Below are 19,693 nucleotides of genomic sequence, written 5' to 3' on the forward strand. Positions count from 1 at the left end.
AAGGAGTGTGGGTTTGTTCTAATGAGAATGCACTACCTGCAGGCTCCCAGCACCAGCGGCAGTCGCAGACACTGTCTCTGGCCCCAGCCGCACTCACTCAAACATGGCGCTGGCTTTTCAACATGTCTGACCGCCCCTCTGCTCTTTATATATTCTATAAGGAGCAGCAGTCGCACAGAGGAGTCCATGGCATTGATATTCCTCCCTCCACTCATGCGCTTAGTATTTATAGTGGCTTTATGCCTTTTTAGGTCAGATTTATATATTTGAATGTAGGAACTGATCTGAAATGTATTTTTATTTTGATTTTTGTTCCAGTTATCTTCATATTACCAGTGTTTACAGCTACAACGTAAAGGTTATGAAATAGTCTTCATTGTTGACATAATGTTGGTTTAAATATAAGGACTGAGCAATAATTGAAATAATCATTTATTATTTAATGGTGTTTACTGGGGCACTATTATTATAGTTCATACTTACAGCTAAGGATTTGAACATGCCTCCAAATCTAAGTATTTAACTTTTGTGCTATAGACATGAATATTATCTCAAATTGTGTGGCTTGTTGAGTAAAGATGTGCTATCACAATAGATTTCATATTTCAAAATAAGTGATCAGCGGTGCTGGGTACTAACTGATTACAAGTAATCTGGATTACATAATCAGATTTCAAAAAATAAGTACTTGTAATTCGATTAAATTCCATTAAAAAAAAAAGAGAAAAATGTCATGATTACATATTATTCACAAAATAACAATAAATTATTCAGAGTTCATTGATTTCTCCCCAATTCTTCTTTTTCATCTTTTAAAAATGCATTAATTTGTATTTTAATTATCACTCAGAGGGTTATTTAATCATCTATTACTGTGTCTTTGGAAGGCTTATGTCTTTCAAACATATTAAAATACACATATTTGTGTTATTTCTTATTTACAAGTAATACAGTGATTCCTAAACTTTTATTCATTCATTCATTCATTCATTCGTTCGTTCGTTCATTTATTTATTTATTTATTTATTTATTTATTTATTTATTTTTATTTATTTATTTATTTATTTATTTATTTATTTATTTATTTATTTATGTCAGCCAAACATCGTTCACCTAATAAATGTACTTATTACAATAAATATTGAGCTTTAAGTTAATAATTAACACATTTGCATGTCAGAGTTTTCTGAGTTTGGATACTAGTCCTAAGACATGCAGGTAAATGAGTAAAATATTTGCTTAAAATGTTTAAAATATGATTTATTTTAGTTTTACATTTTTATGGTTTAATTAATTGTTAGCTTTTCATTAAACCCCTGCAGTTCCTTCATGAACTGATTGTACTGGTTTGGGAAACCAGTTTTGGGAAACAATTATGGAAAAATCCATTGACAATGACTAAAGCTATTGTAATGAGAAACCCTCTAGCAACCACTAAAAACATCATAGTAACCACTTAGCAATGCCCTAGCAACCATCCACAGTACCTTAGTAACCAAACAGCAATGCACTAAACATTATGTATGCACAAGCAACACTCACTTAATATATATTTACATATATATTTATTCAAATAAATATTGGAAAAGTAATTTCCTACAAATTTAAGCAATATATTAAACCTCCCATTCAGACGGCATAGTGTGTTCAATGAATGAACTCAGAACCAATGCATTTTGAATGCATTCCCACTGGCTAAAACACTGACACACTGAAGTACCATGGCTGAAATGATTAATTCATTATCCAGTTAACATCTTAATTGTCAATCCACAACGGCACCTTAAAAGATTAACTCATCAACGCATTTGCAAATGCAAACTCTCAATATTTACGGCAAAGACCCATTAGAAACAGACCATTAAATAAGTAAAGTGCATGTGGCTGTGATTTCCCCTCTAACCGCGCTGGAAGGGAAAGTGAATTGAGCTTAATGGTTTGACAAATGTCAGTGAATGTCAGCCATGAGAGAGGGACACTTCTGCAGCCATGAAGTAAACTGTAATGAGAAAAGCCAAAGGCAAAGTGCTGTAAAAAATCATAGCAGGACCAAAGTTTAGCAAGAATGCAACAAGCTGCGCACAGTATGGTTATTAGAGGAGCTGTCAGTTTCTGAACGATCTAAGTAACAGGGGTCAGAGTCAAAAACACGTTTCTTTCATGTGTGTAGCCAATATGACAAGACTTTGAATGGGAGGGGCTAAAATATTAGAGGGCTTGGTGATGTCATCAAAAAAGGAAACTAGTTTCTTAAAGGGATAGTTCACCTAAAAATTAAAATTCTGTTATTATTTACTTACCCTCATGTCGTTCCAAACCCGCAAGACCTTCGTTCATCTTCGGAACACAAATGAAGATATTTTTGATGAAATCCAAGAGCTCTCTGAACCTCAATAGACAACAAGGTTTCTACAACAATCAAGGCGCAGAAACTTATCAAAGGGTTAGTTTACCCAAAAATGAAAATTGGGCTGTGTTTTACTCACCCCCGAGGCATCCTACAGTAGGTTTATATGACTTTCTACTTTCAGACGAATCCAGTCAGAGTTATATTAATAATTGTCTTTGATCTATCAAGCTCTATCATTGCAGTCAGCGGGTGCTGCATTGCTTCAGTCCAAAAGAATTTAAATAAAAAGTGCCCTTCCATATAAAAAAGTGTCTCACATGGCTCCGTGGGGTGAATAAAGGCATCCTGTAGCGACTCGATGCGGTTTTGTAAGAAAAATATCCATATTCAAAACGTAATAATCACTTTAATCTAGCTTGCAAAAACATTTACACAAAAAAACATCCACAAGAATAACGAATTATGACATCATCGTTGCAGATGTGCCGGTGAGTTTCGTGAAAACCAACGTTTGTTTACAGGATCAAAAGAAGCAAAGTTTCCTTACTTTAGCAAATTAAAAACAAACCCTTTATTTATTAAATTATTTACCAACCACATTCTTCTTTACAAATTCTTGTTGTGTACTTCTAATTAGTGACCGTTGTTTTGTTTTGATCTCTCCGCTGCGTTTCCACATGCCTCACTTCTGAGCGGCGCATGCGCAAAACTGACGTTATACGTAATTCATCCGGAACTGCTTCCGTTTACAACAGTGAGCGCAAGCTAGATTCAAGTGATTATTACGTTTTGAATATGGATATTTTTCTTATGAAAACACATCGATTCACTACAGGAGGCCTTTGTTCACCCCCTGGAGTCACTTTTTTTTTATGGAAGGCTGCTTTTTATTTCATGTCTTTTGGACTGAAGCAATGCAAGACCCCACTGCAATGATGGAGCCTGAAAGATCAAAGACAATTTTTAATATAACTCAGACTGGATTCGTCTGAAAGAAGAATGTCATATACACCTAGTAGTAAAACATAGCCTAATTTTAATTTTTGGGTGAACTAACCCTTTAAGGATGACATTAAAATGCATGGTCCACATAACATCAGTGGTTCAACCATAATTTTATGAAGCTATGAGAATACTTTTTGTGTGCACAAAAAAATTAATAAATAACGACTTTATTCAATGATTACTTCTCTTCTGAAACAGTCCTCCGCCATTATCAATGTATGCGCGTGGTGCTGTTGACGTAGAACACGCATGTGCTTCCCCTTGTTTGCATACAGAGAAATGCAATGCTCATTCATCTATAATGGCAGAGGACTGTCCCAGAAGAAAATAAATCATTGAATAAAGTCGTTATTTTTGTTTTCTTTGTGCTCAAATTTATTCTTAAAGCTTCGTAAAATTATGGTTGAACCACTGATGTCACATGGACCATTTTAACGATGTCGTTACTATATTTCTGTGCCTTGATCATCAGAAAGCTCTCGGATTTCATCAGAAATATCTTAATTTGTGTTCCAAACCTGAACGAAGGACATGAGGGTGAGTAATTATTAACAGAATTTTCATTTTTGGGTAAACTAACCCTTTAACCCTCAATCGTCATTCGGGACAAATTTGGGCAAATTGTTTTTTTTTTTTTTTTTTTTTTTATATATAGTTTCCTTAATCTGAGTCACCTGAACACACAAAAAATAGAGGACTTGAGTCAACAAAGTTAATTGGTTGAAAAAATCCTCCTTAATTTGTCATTCGTGCCCATAGAAATGGATGGGAAATGCTACAATACAAAGCATTTTTTTTTTTTTGTCCAATAAAAAATCAGTAAATCCAACACAATGCAGATCATACATACACATAAATGAAGCGGTGAGCCTATACAACATTCTTAATGTGGCAAACACTCGCACTCACACACACACGCCAACACACACACAAACACACAAACCCATATACAAAGCATTGAATGAGCCTTTAACGCAGCAAGTTTTTTTATGTTTAATTTTGTTAATAAAAACTGTCACGCGCATACAAAACCAAAGAACTGAATGAGCCAATGACTGATTTTTTTTTTCAGCCACTGTGCACCCGCGCACGCCCGCACACACACACACACACACACACACACACACACACACACACACACACTTCAAAGTCAGATCAAAGTCCTACTGCAAGATTTATTGATGAAAATGTAGAAGGCAGATTTTATTTTAAACGAAGAAAAGTGCTAAAAAAAAAAAATCACAACTGGGACCTTAGTGTCAAAATTTGTCCACGAATGACAAATTAAGGGCTGCTATACAAATGATGCTTGAGGGTTAAGGCACACTATTACTGCAACACTTTTTATGACCGCACCTTTCCATTTTGTATTTTTTTTTATTTTTTCATGGTAAAACGGAATGTGTATAATGAAAGTAAATAGGCTTCATTTTAATTTTGATGTTGACTTCAGCTTTATGTTTTCATCCAAGTGGATGATTGCATCCCTCAGTCACTAAAGCAAGATCAAATGGGTGAACTAATGGATAAAAGGTCTGCATGCAGACAAGATGACAAAAGAAATACAGCCACCATCAATATTCAGTAGTCAAATCCCTGAAATACATATAAAAACAGCCTACAAGGGCATTAGGACCTGTTCCCAGCTCTGGACACTCAAAGAGGGAAGATACACTCACAAACGCACACACATGGGCCCTTTCACCTGCACAGCCTTTCATCTCTTTATTACAGCCTGTCAATTGTTTATCAAAGCTGGGAGGGGACGGATCCATAGCCATGAATTTGAAAGCGCACACAGAAAGGTCCGTTTTAAAATGCATGACAGGTTAATGGTAAGTTAGAGTATCATTAGGCCCCGTTCATTCACATTTAAAAACAGGCCCTCGCTTCAAATGACTAGGGAGCAGAATTTATTTTGAGAGGGGTAATTCATATTGTAATTATATTTTCAATCACAGTTCATTAATTAAGACAAGTCCCACTCTGTAATCATGCATTTCATCTTCTCTGTGATTTGCGGGACAATCTCCAGCGTTAGCCGGAATTATAGGACGGGAATAGCTCGCGCGTCCACTCTGAACATGATTTATGCTAAGCAGACAAGGGAAAAGAGATCGAATGCTCATGCTAAACAGCACAATCGTGAAGAAAAATAAATCATTGAATAAGTCGTTATTTTTTGTTTTCTTTCGTGCTCAAAAATTTATTCTTAAAAGCTTCGTAAAATTATGGTTGAAACCACTGATGTCACATGGACCATTTTAACGATGTCGTTACTATATTTCTGTGCCTTGATCATCAGAAAGCTCTCGGATTTCATCAGAAATATCTTAATTTGTGTTCCAAACCTGAACGAAGGACATGAGGGTGAGTAATTATTAACAGAATTTTCATTTTTGGGTAAACTAACCCTTTAACCCTCAATCGTCATTCGGGACAAATTTGGGCAAATTGTTTTTTTTTTTTTTTTTTTTTTTTTTGATCTTTGCCCTTAATCTGAGCCCACCTGAACACACACAAAAAATAAAGGACTTGATTCAACAAAGTTAAGTGGTTGAAAAAATCCTCCTTAATTTGTCATTCGTGCCCATAGAAATGGATGGGAAATGCTACAATACAAAGCATTTTTTTTTTTTGTCCAATAAAAATCAGTAAATCCAACACAATGCAGATCATACATACACATAAATGAAGCGGTGAGCCTATACAACATTCTTAATGTGGCAAACACTCGCACTCACACACACACGCCAACACACACACAAACACACAAACCCATATACAAAGCATTGAATGAGCCTTTAACGCAGCAAGTTTTTTTATGTTTAATTTTGTTTAATAAAAACTGTCACGCGCATACAAAACCAAAGAACTGAATGAGCCAATGACTGATTTTTTTTTTCAGCCACTGTGCACCCGCGCACGCCCGCCCGCACACACACACACACACACACACACACACACACACACACACACTTCAAAGTCAGATCAAAGTCCTACTGCAAGATTTACTGATGAAAATGTAGAAGGCAGATTTTATTTTAACGAAGAAAGTGCTAAAAAAAAAAATCACAACTGGGACCTTAGTGTCCAAATTTGTCCACGAATGACAAATTAAGGGCTGCTATACAAATGATGCTTGAGGGTTAAGGCACACTATTACTGCAACACTTTTTATGACCGCACCTTTCCATTTTGTATTTTTTTTTATTTAATTTTTCATGGTAAAACGGAATGTGTATAATGAAAGTAAATAGGCTTCATTTTAATTTTGATGTTGACTTCAGCTTTATGTTTCATCCAAGTGGATGATTGCATCCCTTCAGTCACTAAAGCAAGATCAAATGGGTGAACTAATGGATAAAAGGTCTGCATGCAGACAAGATGACAAAAGAAATACAGCCACCATCAATATTCAGTAGTCAAATCCCTGAAATACATATAAAAACAGCCTACAAGGTGCATTAGGATCTGTTCCCAGCTCTGGACACTCAAAGAGGAAGATACACTCACAAACGCACACACATGGGCCCTTTCACCTGCACAGCCTTTCATCTCTTTATTACAGCTGTCAATTGTTTATCAAAAGCTGGGAGGGGACGGATCCATAGCCATGAATTTGAAAGCGCACACAGAAAGGTCCGTTTTAAAATGCATGACAGGTTAATGGTAAGTTAGAGTATCATTAGGCCCCGTTCATTCACATTTAAAACAGGCCCTCGCTTCAAATGACTAGGGAGCAGTCTTTATTTTGAGAGGTAATTCATATTGTAATTATATTTTCAATCACAGTTCATTAATTAAGACAAGTCCCACTCTGTAATCATGCATTTCATCTTCTCTGTGATTTGCGGGACAATCTCCAGCGTTAGCCGGAATTATAGGACGGGAATAGCTCGCGCGTCCACTCTGAACACTGATTTATGCTAAGCAGACAAGGGAAAAGAGATCGAATGCTTCATGCTAACAGCACAATCGTTCTGCTCTGATGTACAGTATTTTACATGGCAATCCTGATTTACAATTTCAAATGGGAAAATGACTACTAAGGGATTCGGAAAGCAAAATTTGCAAAACTATGATTCATTCTGTTTCTTTAAAATTCATTGTTAATTTGAATGCATTTGGCAATTGATTTTACACTTTTATCTTTGTCCTAGACCAGATTTTCAACATTAAAATATGAAAATGCATCATAAAAATGAGTCACATTTTGAAACTAATTTAAATAGATGAAAAACAGCCAACAATTTTGCAACATTTTTTTTTTCAAAAAAACTTTTTAAAAATTTTTTTATTTTTAAGTGCAAAATCTGTGTCCACATTTGAAGAAACACATCCAGTTACATCTGGGATTTAGTATAAAAAAGCTGCCAGGACAAGTAAGCAAAATGCCTCACACTGCAGTTTTGGAGCAATGGGGTGACCAGTAATATGCCTTGATAGCACTGTGTTCATCAGTGAAAATGCGATAAATTTCCACAGCCTATTTTTCTTCCATATTATGATTTCCATGTGAAAAAAAAATGTTGGATATGTTGGAATTGTTTGTACCCACCAAGAATTAATTGGATTTCAAAAAGTTAGCTTTTTAGATTAAAAAAATAAATAAAATGGCAGACCTCTAATAGTCTGCAATGCAATGTGAAGGACTGCTTCTTCTTAAAACATGACCGGCATTTAGTTTTTAGGAGGCCTTTTGGGACGTGGAGGCAGAAGGTCAAATTCAGACCAAAGAGTAATCTTTACATATCCCAAATCTATCTTTAATGGCATTAAATTATTATTGGCAAGATTAAAAAAAAAATCTTTACCTACAGTTATAGCCTAAAACAATGTCTAAATAACTACTGGTTACCAGCCACTTCAAGCAAATGCCTTTGAATTCACAACCTGCATTTGATACGACAACACAACGGTATCCCAGAGATTCCAGCTGAATTGATTGTGTGCCGACTGTACATTTGTTTGTTGTTAGTATTTTATGAAATGCATGTGGTAATTTTGGAACATGTATTTGAACAACTAATCTAATCCCCAAAGAGCCAATCTTCATGCGGACCACACCACCACCACCAATTATTTGCAAATCTGGTTGGTTTAGAAAAGAATGAAGCGCAGGCTAATGCCAGCACAACAATCTCAAAGCCCACTTCTCTGCAAGAGTAAACAATTCTTCAGCTTCACATGCCAGAGAGCTTTCAGCCACACGTCTGAGGTCCTTCATCATTAAATATTTAGCAAGGGAAGAGCATTGGATTGGTCTAATGCTTCTGACATTTTGCACACGGGTTGATATTGGCATGTGCTGTGACTGCATCAGATAAAATGTATCATCTTTATAAATGACACTGACCATGTAATTGCAGAACCATTCATAAAGGTATGAGGAATATCATACATAGTATTTCATATTTCACAAAACCACACTGGCCAATTACTACCAGAGTGTTACCATGGAAATGTCGTCAGCTAGTCATAAGTGGTGATGTACACTGATTGGTGACATAATGGATTTTTCAAAGCTCAATAAAAGCTCTGGTACAAGACTTTTACCATCTGTCACATCCAGATTCTTTGAATCTATGGACTTCAAATAACTAGTGAATGTACAGTGCTCGATATACTTTACAGTAGCTTTTGCATGTCTATAACCACAAACCACACTTGAACTTTCCCTAAATTCTTCCATTCCTGACAAATCCAGCCAGAGGATACTAGTCGATCACTAACAAACACATAACATAATGTAAAGCACTCAACTATTTCAAAACAGCTGAGGCAGATCAAGATTAACATGACAAGTGACCCATTTTGTTTCAGCAAGACACAAATTTAATGCTAGAAAGTGAATGACAGTTCCGGGGAATTTAAAAAAAAAAAAAATGCAAAAGAAGGCTTTCATAAATCTTGCAAGTTTATCAAAAGCAATGTGAGTGATCAGCCCTACCTGAGACAAGTGAGACTGTGTCTTTCTCCCATGATACAACACTGACGTACTCCTCTACTGAGGCCGGGATAATGCACTTGAAGACCGCCGTATTCCCTCGCATGACTCTCTGATCAGCCACCCGCACTGTGTATGGCTCCCGGAATACTGCGGTCAAGAGAAAAGAGAACTGAAATTACTAACTGAAAGTGTGACTTCTAAGAATGTATACTCTAATCATATTCTGATAGATAGATAGATAGATAGATAGATAGATAGATAGATAGATTATATATATATACTAATACTGTATAATATATTAGTAAATACATAAGTTACTGTGCAATATAAAAAATAAAATAAATTTATATTTATATGTCATCTTTATTTATTTATTTTTTTTAAATCAGACGACTTGCCACTTGCTTCAGGTGACTGAAATGTACAAAAAGAGATAGCAAAAGAAAGAGAGAGAGAATACACAATGGCCCACAAAAAATGACCCAAATTCCAGCATTGTCTTCTCCACACATGACTGACCTAAGCAAAAAAAATCATTAATATTTCAGTGTTTTTCATCTGTCTATCTCAGAGCTATCACAGGAGCATGACTATGAGCATGTTTAATATATAATTTTGAGCTGTAGGTAATTTGAAAAACTCAAAGGTTAGTTTATATGTTCAAATCTAGATTTGTTCTTGATTTTCGTTGTTTTCTTTGTATGTGTGTGTGTGTGTGTGTGTTGTGTGTGTGTGTGTGTGTGTACCTGTTATTCCCTACATCATGGGGACCAAATACACTACCCCCACAAGGATAGTAATATCAGGAATTTTTGATTTTAATTCTTGCTGTACAAGAATTAAATTAATCATTATGTTAATAATAATAATTTTAAAAAAGAGACATTTTTGTGTATTCTTGACTGACCGGCCTTGATGTGCAGATCTTGACTCCTGATCTTTCCTGATGGGTTTTCCGCTGTGCAGTAGTATGTATTGTCATTGATTAGGTTACTAAAGCTGGATGGCAGGAAGCCATAGATCTGCAGCGTGCCATTGGGGTGCACATGGCGGATGCCTGGGACATCGTAGATCTCCTCCCCAGTGGCGAGGTACCAGCGCAGCGTGGCGGGGGGCACGGCCGCGGCAGGACACGGCACCAGTGCCCCTGTGGTGCTGGAGAACACTACCTCTTGCAGAGATGCATTGACAAAATATAAGCTGGAACGTAGATCTTCACCGAAAACTGGAAAGGAAAAGACAAGAAAAAGAGTGCGTGAGTGAATACATTAATATGGACAAAGAAGCATTAATGAGGCAAATTAATATTGGATGTAAAAGTGAAATGTAATTTTTTGATGTTATAATTTTCTGTTACAGCTTACTATGGAGATATAACTATAAGTCAAGTTAAAATAAACCGTGATCTAGTTACATTGAAATTACTTGAAGTTATTTTGATATATAATTGTTTTTTTATTTGAATTATATATATATATATATATATATATATATATATATATATATATATATATATACACACACACACACACACACACACACACACACAAGCACAAATGCTAACAGTACACAACGTCCCCTTGGAATTATAAGGTTCTATCTGCATTCTGAGTAGTTTTGAGATATTGAGCTTCAAAGTTTTTGTGTTCCATTCGACTGTGTAGATAGAACCTTATTGGTTTTCAAACAAAAAAGTCCCATAATGTACACAACATTAAAAAAAAATCTATCACATAATGTAAATACGTTGACACAGAATAAGAATATGTGAATAACTCAATTTTGACAAAAATGTCAGATAGAACCTTATAATTCCAAGGGGACGATATATAAATATAGAGAGAGTATTAAAGATCAGCACTAAGACACAGAAGAGAAAATGTTGCATTGCATCATGAAGCTAATCACAACCAAAGAAAAGTTCAAGTTGAATGACTTCCAGCTAATTGCTAAATTTCTCTTGTGCCTTGATGAAAATCTCTTCGATGCTGTGCCACAGGCCCTATCTGAGCACCAATCTCTGTTTGGCAGTAAATGGCTCACCAGTGACAGCTGGCAGTGTTTTCCCTTGGGACGAAACATTTTAGCACTTCATAAATTTCTAACAAGGTTTCAAATTGCAGCAGTTTCAACCTTTTCTGAGGATCAGCGGGTTTCACTCACAAAGCAGAAGGTACACACAGAAGACGCCATGTATTCATAAACACATTCATAAACACATGTGCGCCCACATGCTCAGATATAACACTCCAGTTGTTGGCACGCTTGATGAGCAAACACAGACAAGCAAACAAACGAAACCCGCGAACAAGCGCTCGTAATGGTGATAATCTTTACTGTGGCAATCTGAGGCATATGGTACCATTCATCAAGTGGCACGCTGAAGCAACCATCTGTTAAAATATCTTGTTTTGCCAGCGAGAGGCTTGGCGGAGCGTTTGTTCCGATATTAAAGAGTGTGAAAACATTCTGGCCTTTATGCAATAAGAATTTGCTCGCTCACTCTTTTGTAAACCCAAGCAATCTTTGTTGATCTTCATTACAAGAGGACTGATAAAGACTTTATGCTACCTAACTCAAGTGATTCAACACATTCTGCTCTAATCATCTGGCACTTGATGAATTCATGAGGCTATGTTGGTTAATAGATGAGCGTTCTGTAAGTGTGGCTTCTCGTAAAGAAATAAAGACCTGCTGATGTAAAAGAAATAAAAATTCCATGCGTGTCAACTACAAATGAATAAATCCTAATTAAGATATTCAGATTGTCGAGAGTAAACCATGTTTCTTCCACTTGGACACCAGCAGGAAGGATTGTCAGTTAAGTCATGATGCTCTTTTTTTTTAGCATGTCTATTATTCTTAGCTACTTAATTCTGGAGAAAAAGTCTGATTAAATGATTATTTCTTAGACAAAAAATAAAAATAAATAAATAAATAAAAAATCATAGTAATCAAAGTACTTACTGCTTAATAATATTTAAAATAAACAAGCAAATCAAAACCTACCAGTAAAATCAAAGTCATGTGGTGCATCTAACAGATACTGTATATGCAAAAATAAATACACAAATAAAAACAACAAAAAATAAACAATTATTAATAATAAATTAATTAATAATTAATATTAATAAATAAATTTAAAAAATAATAAATAATAAAACAAACAGCTGCAAGTGGCGACGACGGGCCCAAGACCCAGTGTTACCCTGGTGGCTTCAGGAAAACGAAAATGCCTATTTAACCATCTTGCACTCTGGCACATCTTACAGTCTTCACGTACCACCGCTCTTTGTTTATATCTCTTATCTTCTTATCACTTCAGTTCTATTTGTTCTATTCGACCATAAGGTTTTTGTTGTTGTTGTTGTTGTTGTTGTTTTTAATTCTCTTATAAGTCATTGACCCAAATAAACACCATATCCCCATTAAGGATATTATATTAAAATGCTCTATTTAGTTCAAAACTAATTAAAAATTATTTTAATTCATGACATCTCATGTTTGATGGATGTGTTTGCTATGTGTTTGCTCTTAATGGTTTGGGGTTTATTTTTCTTTACAAATTAGGCAGAAAAAATTTGGTCCAAAAGCAGAAGTCACATCAAATAATTCTTGAAAGTGACCCACATTTGAACAAGAAAATAGTACTTTAATACTCAGCAATCCAGAGGAAAAATCCATAATTGTCATAATTTTTCATGAAATGAACCATAAAGACGAAAAAGTGACACTGTTTAATAATGTATTATGTGCATTCATAATTAACAGAGTTTTTTCTCTCTTTGGGTACAGCTTTGGAAAAAAAACCACACTCTATTCAATATTAAACTGCTCCTCTCATCTGAAGGTCTGTACATCAAACACATCTACAGTACTCTTCCTTTTCTTTGGGCCGGGAGAATGATTGGGATGGCAGCTGACTCTAATGCACTGGGCTTGCTTTGCCTGTAGGCCTTTAATGTCGTGTCACCTGAGGCGTGGGCTGCACCTGATGGAAAGTGGCTAACACCAAGCCAAGGTGACTTTAGTAGGGCATTTCAGAAACATGCTCACAACTTTCATGAATGTTTTTATCCACATAATTAGCAGGGCACATGTGCGTATACAAACACATACTCAAATTGAGATGCTTGAATATATTGATTTAATTTCACAAGGTTTGCAGAGAGATCTGAAAGTATCATTTGATGTTTAATTCAGTATTTATGTCCTATAAAATAATAAAGCATCAAAAGATTATTATATTATATATTTTTGTCTTAAATTAGAAAGTATTAAGTAGACATTACAAATAATAGCTTTGAAAATAAATATTTTATTTGATTCAACATACAAATGTCTTTATGAGTCTTTCATTCGATTCGTTCAAACAGCTGATTCATTCAGGAATTCACTAAATGGCTCTATTTATGAATGGGTCTTTGAATCATTGATTCACAAGATTCATTCAAAACGTGGATTCATTCAGAAACTAAACACCGTTGTGTTGCTCGGAGATGCACAACAATCACTGATGTGGCTTTTTAGGTAGTATTTTACTTGGCAAAACTGAGAAGAAAAAAACATACAATATTGTGTTGAAAATATAACACAGTATTAACTTCTTTACTGAACTTTTGAATAAAACCACATTTGCACACATGATATTTGGGACAAAAACAGCACTCGTGTGACACTGCTCTCGCTTCTCCTGTGATATTGCTTATCATGTTATATAAACATGAGATAGAAACTCATACAGGAGCATTTTTGCCCAAATATCTTGAATTTTAGGGCATAACTGAATTTATGTTGCCCTGCATCATATTGGTCAACAGTCAATTTTATGAAATGTAAGATGACGTACAGGTCTGGGGGCAGGGCCAATGCGTTAATGGCATTAAAATATTTTAATCACGTTATTTTTCATAACTAATTAAGTTGGTGTGTTAAACTGACAGCCCTAATAAATACTTTCAATTAGTTTGTGCAGTAGTGGTGATGATTTTAGATGAGCTATTGCTGAATATTACCTTGTTATGCCAGAGGTTGCCAACAACTGACTTTCTTTATGAGTGAGTCATTGAATTATTCACTCAACTAAACCACTGATTGATTCAAACACAAAACACAACTACAGTGTAAGGTTGCAGTTTGTAAGGTTGCTAATTTAAAATTCTACATTTATGTATTTATTTATAGCAATCAGAATATTGGGGTGGAGGATTTTCTTAATTACAGTTTTGGTAAATTAGCTCAGTTTTAGATTTTGATTTGTGCTTTTTAAGCATATTGGTACAGGGACAAAGTAGAAATGTGAATCAAATAATCTAAGATCATTTTTATTTATTTATTTATTTTTGCCATACTGACAGCATGCTAAAGATTGCTGGCTTTGAGAGCACCAGGAGGTGAGATTTATGCCAGAGGCAAAGACTGCCAGTCAGAATCTAGAGGCCTCAAAGAGAATATCCACTCCTTGTTTAAATCCAAATTCACTGAAGTTGTCAAATCTACTAAAATTTGTGAATGGAAATGTCCACACTCACAATTTGACACTTCTACTACAGCCTCTAGGTTTGCAATATTTAAATTTAAAGTAATATTAATGTAATGCTAATAGTTTTTAGAAATCACTAAGCTAAAAAGGGTTATGGATAGTATACAATTTTGTGATAAGGTGAATAGAGTAAAATCACCGGCCATAAATATTTCTAACAACAACAATAATATTTTTCACAATTATCAGAGCACAGTATTTGTTACAAAACATGCAGTCATTGTATAGAATAGATGGTGGCCACATCAGAATCATCATCGTGTTTTAGCTCACCAGGTAGCAATCACACTGTCAGATTTTTTATTTTATTATTAAAAATCAAGAACAAACTATCCAAAAAAACAACAGTCCTTCAGACACACTCAGTGTCCAAATTTGCTCATTCATTTTCATTTACTCATTCAAGTGGACTATATTAGTGGCATAATGTAGGGAATAGTGAATAAGTACATTGGGGAGAATATTGAATACAGTTCTATTCTCCATCTGCACCCATCACCAAAATGCAAAATTCATGAACTGTTCCTCATATTTCAGTTTAAATGGACCTCTCTCATAACATTCGAAAAGTCTGGTTCGTTCTAATGAATCGGTTTGTCCTAAGCAGCCCTTGCTCTATAGCTTTCAAAAGTCTGATTCATTCCACAGAACAAATGCTTTATAAACAGCTCTCTCTCTCTCTCTCTCCCATATGTACAGTAGCATTAGAAAGTCATTAGTGAATCAGTACATCCTAAATGATCCTAGATGACCATAGTAGTTTTTGTGCCATAAAACTGTTTAAATTATAAACTGTTATTGGATACATTATATCTGAAATGATATTGCCTTGTTGATGGATCTAACATATTTAGCTACTTCTTAGTAGCTTGTAGTAGAACTAACTACAACAAAGAGCTATTCTATACTGTAGTCCAACTATTACAATTTGATATTAATCATGCGTCTTGTGGTAGTTCCTAAAAAGCTACTGGCAAACTTGAGATGAAATATAAATTACTAAATCATAAAAATCCGTAAGATGAAAAGAAAAAAAAACAACAACTATACATTCATTTAAAGAACACAACAGGCAGAACACTAGTCACTGACTCAAATTTAGGGTGACTAGTCAATCACACACAACAGCATTTATCATCTTCAACTCTCTAATCAGTCATACCAAACCGTTTTCGGCACCACTCATGCATTTGATCTGAACAAAGATACGATGAGTGCTGAAGAGGCAAACACTAACACCACAAATAAACGAACAAATCAATGTCTGTCGGGTACCATTCCAACTTGCCAATAAGAAAGTTTTGTGATTTTGATTATTTACTAACTAGTTGCCATCAATCACCTATTCAAAAATCATAATTTGTCACATCGTAGGCTCAGAGCACCCTACAAGACAATAGCTTTTCACCCTGTGTGAATGTGAAGACTCATAGTTTGGTGTAGTCAGTGCTTTTTTATGCAACTAATCACACACAAAGTAGGTCAATTATAAGACAATTATAAGAATTTTTTTTTTTACACTGCAGTACCTCAGACAGCCAGTTCCATGTCTACAATCAATGCTCCACATGCATGCTCTGTATAAAACTTCATAGATAGTTGTAGTTTCTGTCTGAGCCAATGTTGAGCTGCTGGTTTTGCCAGGTCTGTGTGTCCTGTCAGTGCTGAGCAGGATCATGGGATATCTGCTTCACAATGACAGGCTCTGTCCAGGGGTCTAGGGTAATTAAGGCTGCACTCAGCACACCGCCTGGGGCTCTTTGGGTTTTTGGGGCACAAGGGGGAGATGGTATGAGAAAAGGTGCCGAAGGGAGTGGCTGGGGAGGGGCAACGTGGACCCAGGACAAGGTAGGGGTGAGCGGGACAGGATTTTTGCCACTGTGAGTATGCACTTCTCTCCTACAACCCCCACAGGCTTTAACACTCGCAGCACTTGCCAAATGACTGTCTCTCAATTTGCTTTCATGAATATTAAGCAGGACATGACAGACGAGAAAAGGCCTGCCGTCTGCTTGCCTGTGATATGTGCAGACAGATCGGCTCTCTGATGTCGGCGAAGGGTAAAGCGCGCCGAGTGTGGCCCTGCGGTGTGCCTCTGATTCCCGTTGTCATGTTTTAAACGAACGTGAGCGGCTCGTTAAGAGCCGACTTGGCAGCAGGCTGAGATCGGAAAACGAAAGTGCTGTTGACTTTAATGTCTGAATTTGCCCAACTGATGGCACGAACAAGGCTGTTAGTCGGGCAATTTCAATCTAAGCACTTCCATATTCAAAAAAAAAAAAAGCTAAATCTATTAAGGCAAGTCACTTAGCAAGATAATATTTATCAATGATAGTGTTAGGTAGGATCTCTGGAGCTGCAGCTGAAGGCTACTGGCTGGCATCACTTAATTCCATAATTAACAGTTATCAAATTCATTTAACCGACACACTACAATACACACCCAATCCATTTCTAGCCATTCTTAGTGCATGAACAGAAGACAAGCACAAACGCTTTAATACCTTTGAATTCATTCTAATAAGCGCTGTATATCAAGACGCTAAAACAGTTAGCTACGACCACATTTCAACACTTTAGATGTTACAACTTGTCTCAAAGTGTGTTTGTTTGGATAGATTTAACTGATCAGTGAGATTTAATGCTTGTATTCGGGAGAGGAGTTGAAAACAGAGACGTGAAGCCGGACACTTTCTGTATGCAAACTGTTTGCAAACCTTATAATATATTACATGTGATATTTGGCAAAGAAAACCATAGATGTTTTTATTTAGCAACAGTTTTTATTCAACTGTCTTTATGTACTGTACCTGTATATACAAGAATAAAGTTCAGCCTAAATCCCAATAAATCAGGTTCTATATTTTTTATCAGCTGTATTTTCATGACACAATACAGCATTAAATAGCATTACAAGATTACATGAGATGTTTATGCTGTTGTGAGATATAGATTTGGGAGCATTGGCGGAATTGAATAAACAATACACACGTCATCATTGTCTCTAGTGAATTCAGACAATGATCAAACAGTGTGTCATCATCAGAGCTCTTTGAAGACATACATCACAGAAACGTGATGTTGGTTCCATCTCATATTAAATAATCTTTAGTGACCAGCTGAGCTTCAAAGACCACACTGCAAAACATCAAGAAAATCAGGTCCTTCCTTCTTAATTGAGCATGCTGCATACATTCTTGTTCAGGAATCCAGTGTCATTTATAGTTGGACAATTGCAATGTTCTATTGGCCATCAAACCTCTAATGAGCCAAAGTCAGCCAACGTTACACCTCTCTTCACTGGCTATCGGTTGCAGCTTGCATCAAGTTCAAAACATTGATGCTTACAGAACAGCCATCTTACCTCCACTAACTCTTACAACTCTACATCCAGGAGCCTGTGGTCAGTCAGTGAGCTGCACTTTATGGTACCATTACAGAAAGACAAATAATTTTTCCAAACATTCACATGCATTGTTCCTCGATGGTGGAATGATCTTCTGAACCCTCCCTGAACTGCCAAATCTCCTAAAATATTCAGGAAATGGCTGAAATCTAATCTTTTCCATGGGCACTTCACCGTGTCGAAAAATTATTTCTCTGCTTTTACAATTTCTTTTTTCTCTCTATGAGAAAATTTGCATTAGTACTTCTCATGTTATTGCCTGCTTGGGATTAATTGCTTTTTGTTGCATTTGTCATTTATAAGTCAGCGGATAAAAGTGCCTGCTAAATGAATACATTAAATGTAGATATAAATCTGTGTATTAGCCCTAATGCTGTAAATTCAGTCTAAAGAGTAGTTTACATTAAAGTCGGCATGTTTTCTAAATGCGTGTTATAGATCTTATTGAGAACAATTAATTTATGCATGTGTGTAAATGTTTCCTTTTTGTTTTTAATGCAGTGTTTTAATCAAAATTACAGACTTCTCCCTCTGCAAGCTCATCTGGCTCCACTTTTGAGTGCAGCACACACATCTCAAAAACAAATCAACAACCGATGCATGGAACCAAGTTCCCATCCTATTTTTTCTTTTCCGATAAACAGTTAGACATGAATGTACTGTACGTCACAATACAATTACGATAAAGATTTGTCGCTATTTCCATTGCAACATGACTTTAACAGGGATTAGCAGCAACACAGGCAACAATTAGGTGCTAACTTGCAATGCATCGTCTACAAACATTTCAGCAAATTTCTGTAAAAAAAATGTCTGTGTTTTCTGTAAAATTATTTGTGAACACTGCCATGTCATAATTTAAATTCATTTGTTTAACAACAATCTATTACTGTGGTGTAATCTGTGGTAAAACACAGTCAGAAGTAGGGAATTCTATGGTTATCTGCAATGACTACCAGGACTTTTGTTGTTAGTCATAAATCCAACTCAGTCTTACTAGAAAACATAATTATTTTATAAAGTTGCAGTTTTGTCCAAAGTCAAAAAACATATTATTTATAATAAATAATGAGCATGAACCTACACCCCTAAACCTAACTCTTAGTGGGTCATAAGCAGATCGTATGAAAATGCATAAATGAGATTGTATTTGACAAAATGTAAAAGAGTCACAAACTGTCATTAGACTGTGTATCATAAGGCTATGCAAAACACAGTTTAATAAACAAATAAATATCCTGTAGTAATTTGAATCTAATTCATGGCCAAACCATTACAGTTAAATAAAATTACTGAGGCGAAGACCATGTATAGTGATAATGGTAGTATACCGTATAGACAGTATATGGTACATGGTACAATGGTATATGTCCAAAAAGCTGAAGTATGTCAGAAAAACATGGTATTGTCATGGTATCATGAGTAGTACTATATTAC

The 19,693-nt window shown here is 35.6% G+C and overlaps 1 protein-coding gene across 3 annotated transcripts in view; it reads right to left on the reverse strand.

Annotated features, from left to right (window-relative positions):
• The window catches only part of dscamb (Down syndrome cell adhesion molecule b), a 142,374-nt gene that overhangs the window by 112,818 nt on the left and 9,863 nt on the right, over positions 1-19,693 (reverse strand). For all 3 annotated transcript variants that reach the window (XM_042739094.1, XM_042739093.1, XM_042739095.1), the window contains exons 2-3: positions 10,216-10,533; positions 9,309-9,455 (exon numbers count right to left, since the gene is read on the reverse strand). In XM_042739094.1, coding sequence (XP_042595028.1) covers positions 9,309-9,455; positions 10,216-10,533 — 465 coding nt within the window. The remainder of the gene's footprint in view (positions 1-9,308; positions 9,456-10,215; positions 10,534-19,693) is intronic.

The sequence above is a fragment of the Cyprinus carpio genome, chromosome B15 (genome assembly GCF_018340385.1).
Source record: "Cyprinus carpio isolate SPL01 chromosome B15, ASM1834038v1, whole genome shotgun sequence".
In the NCBI taxonomy this organism is placed as follows: Eukaryota; Metazoa; Chordata; class Actinopteri; order Cypriniformes; family Cyprinidae; genus Cyprinus; species Cyprinus carpio.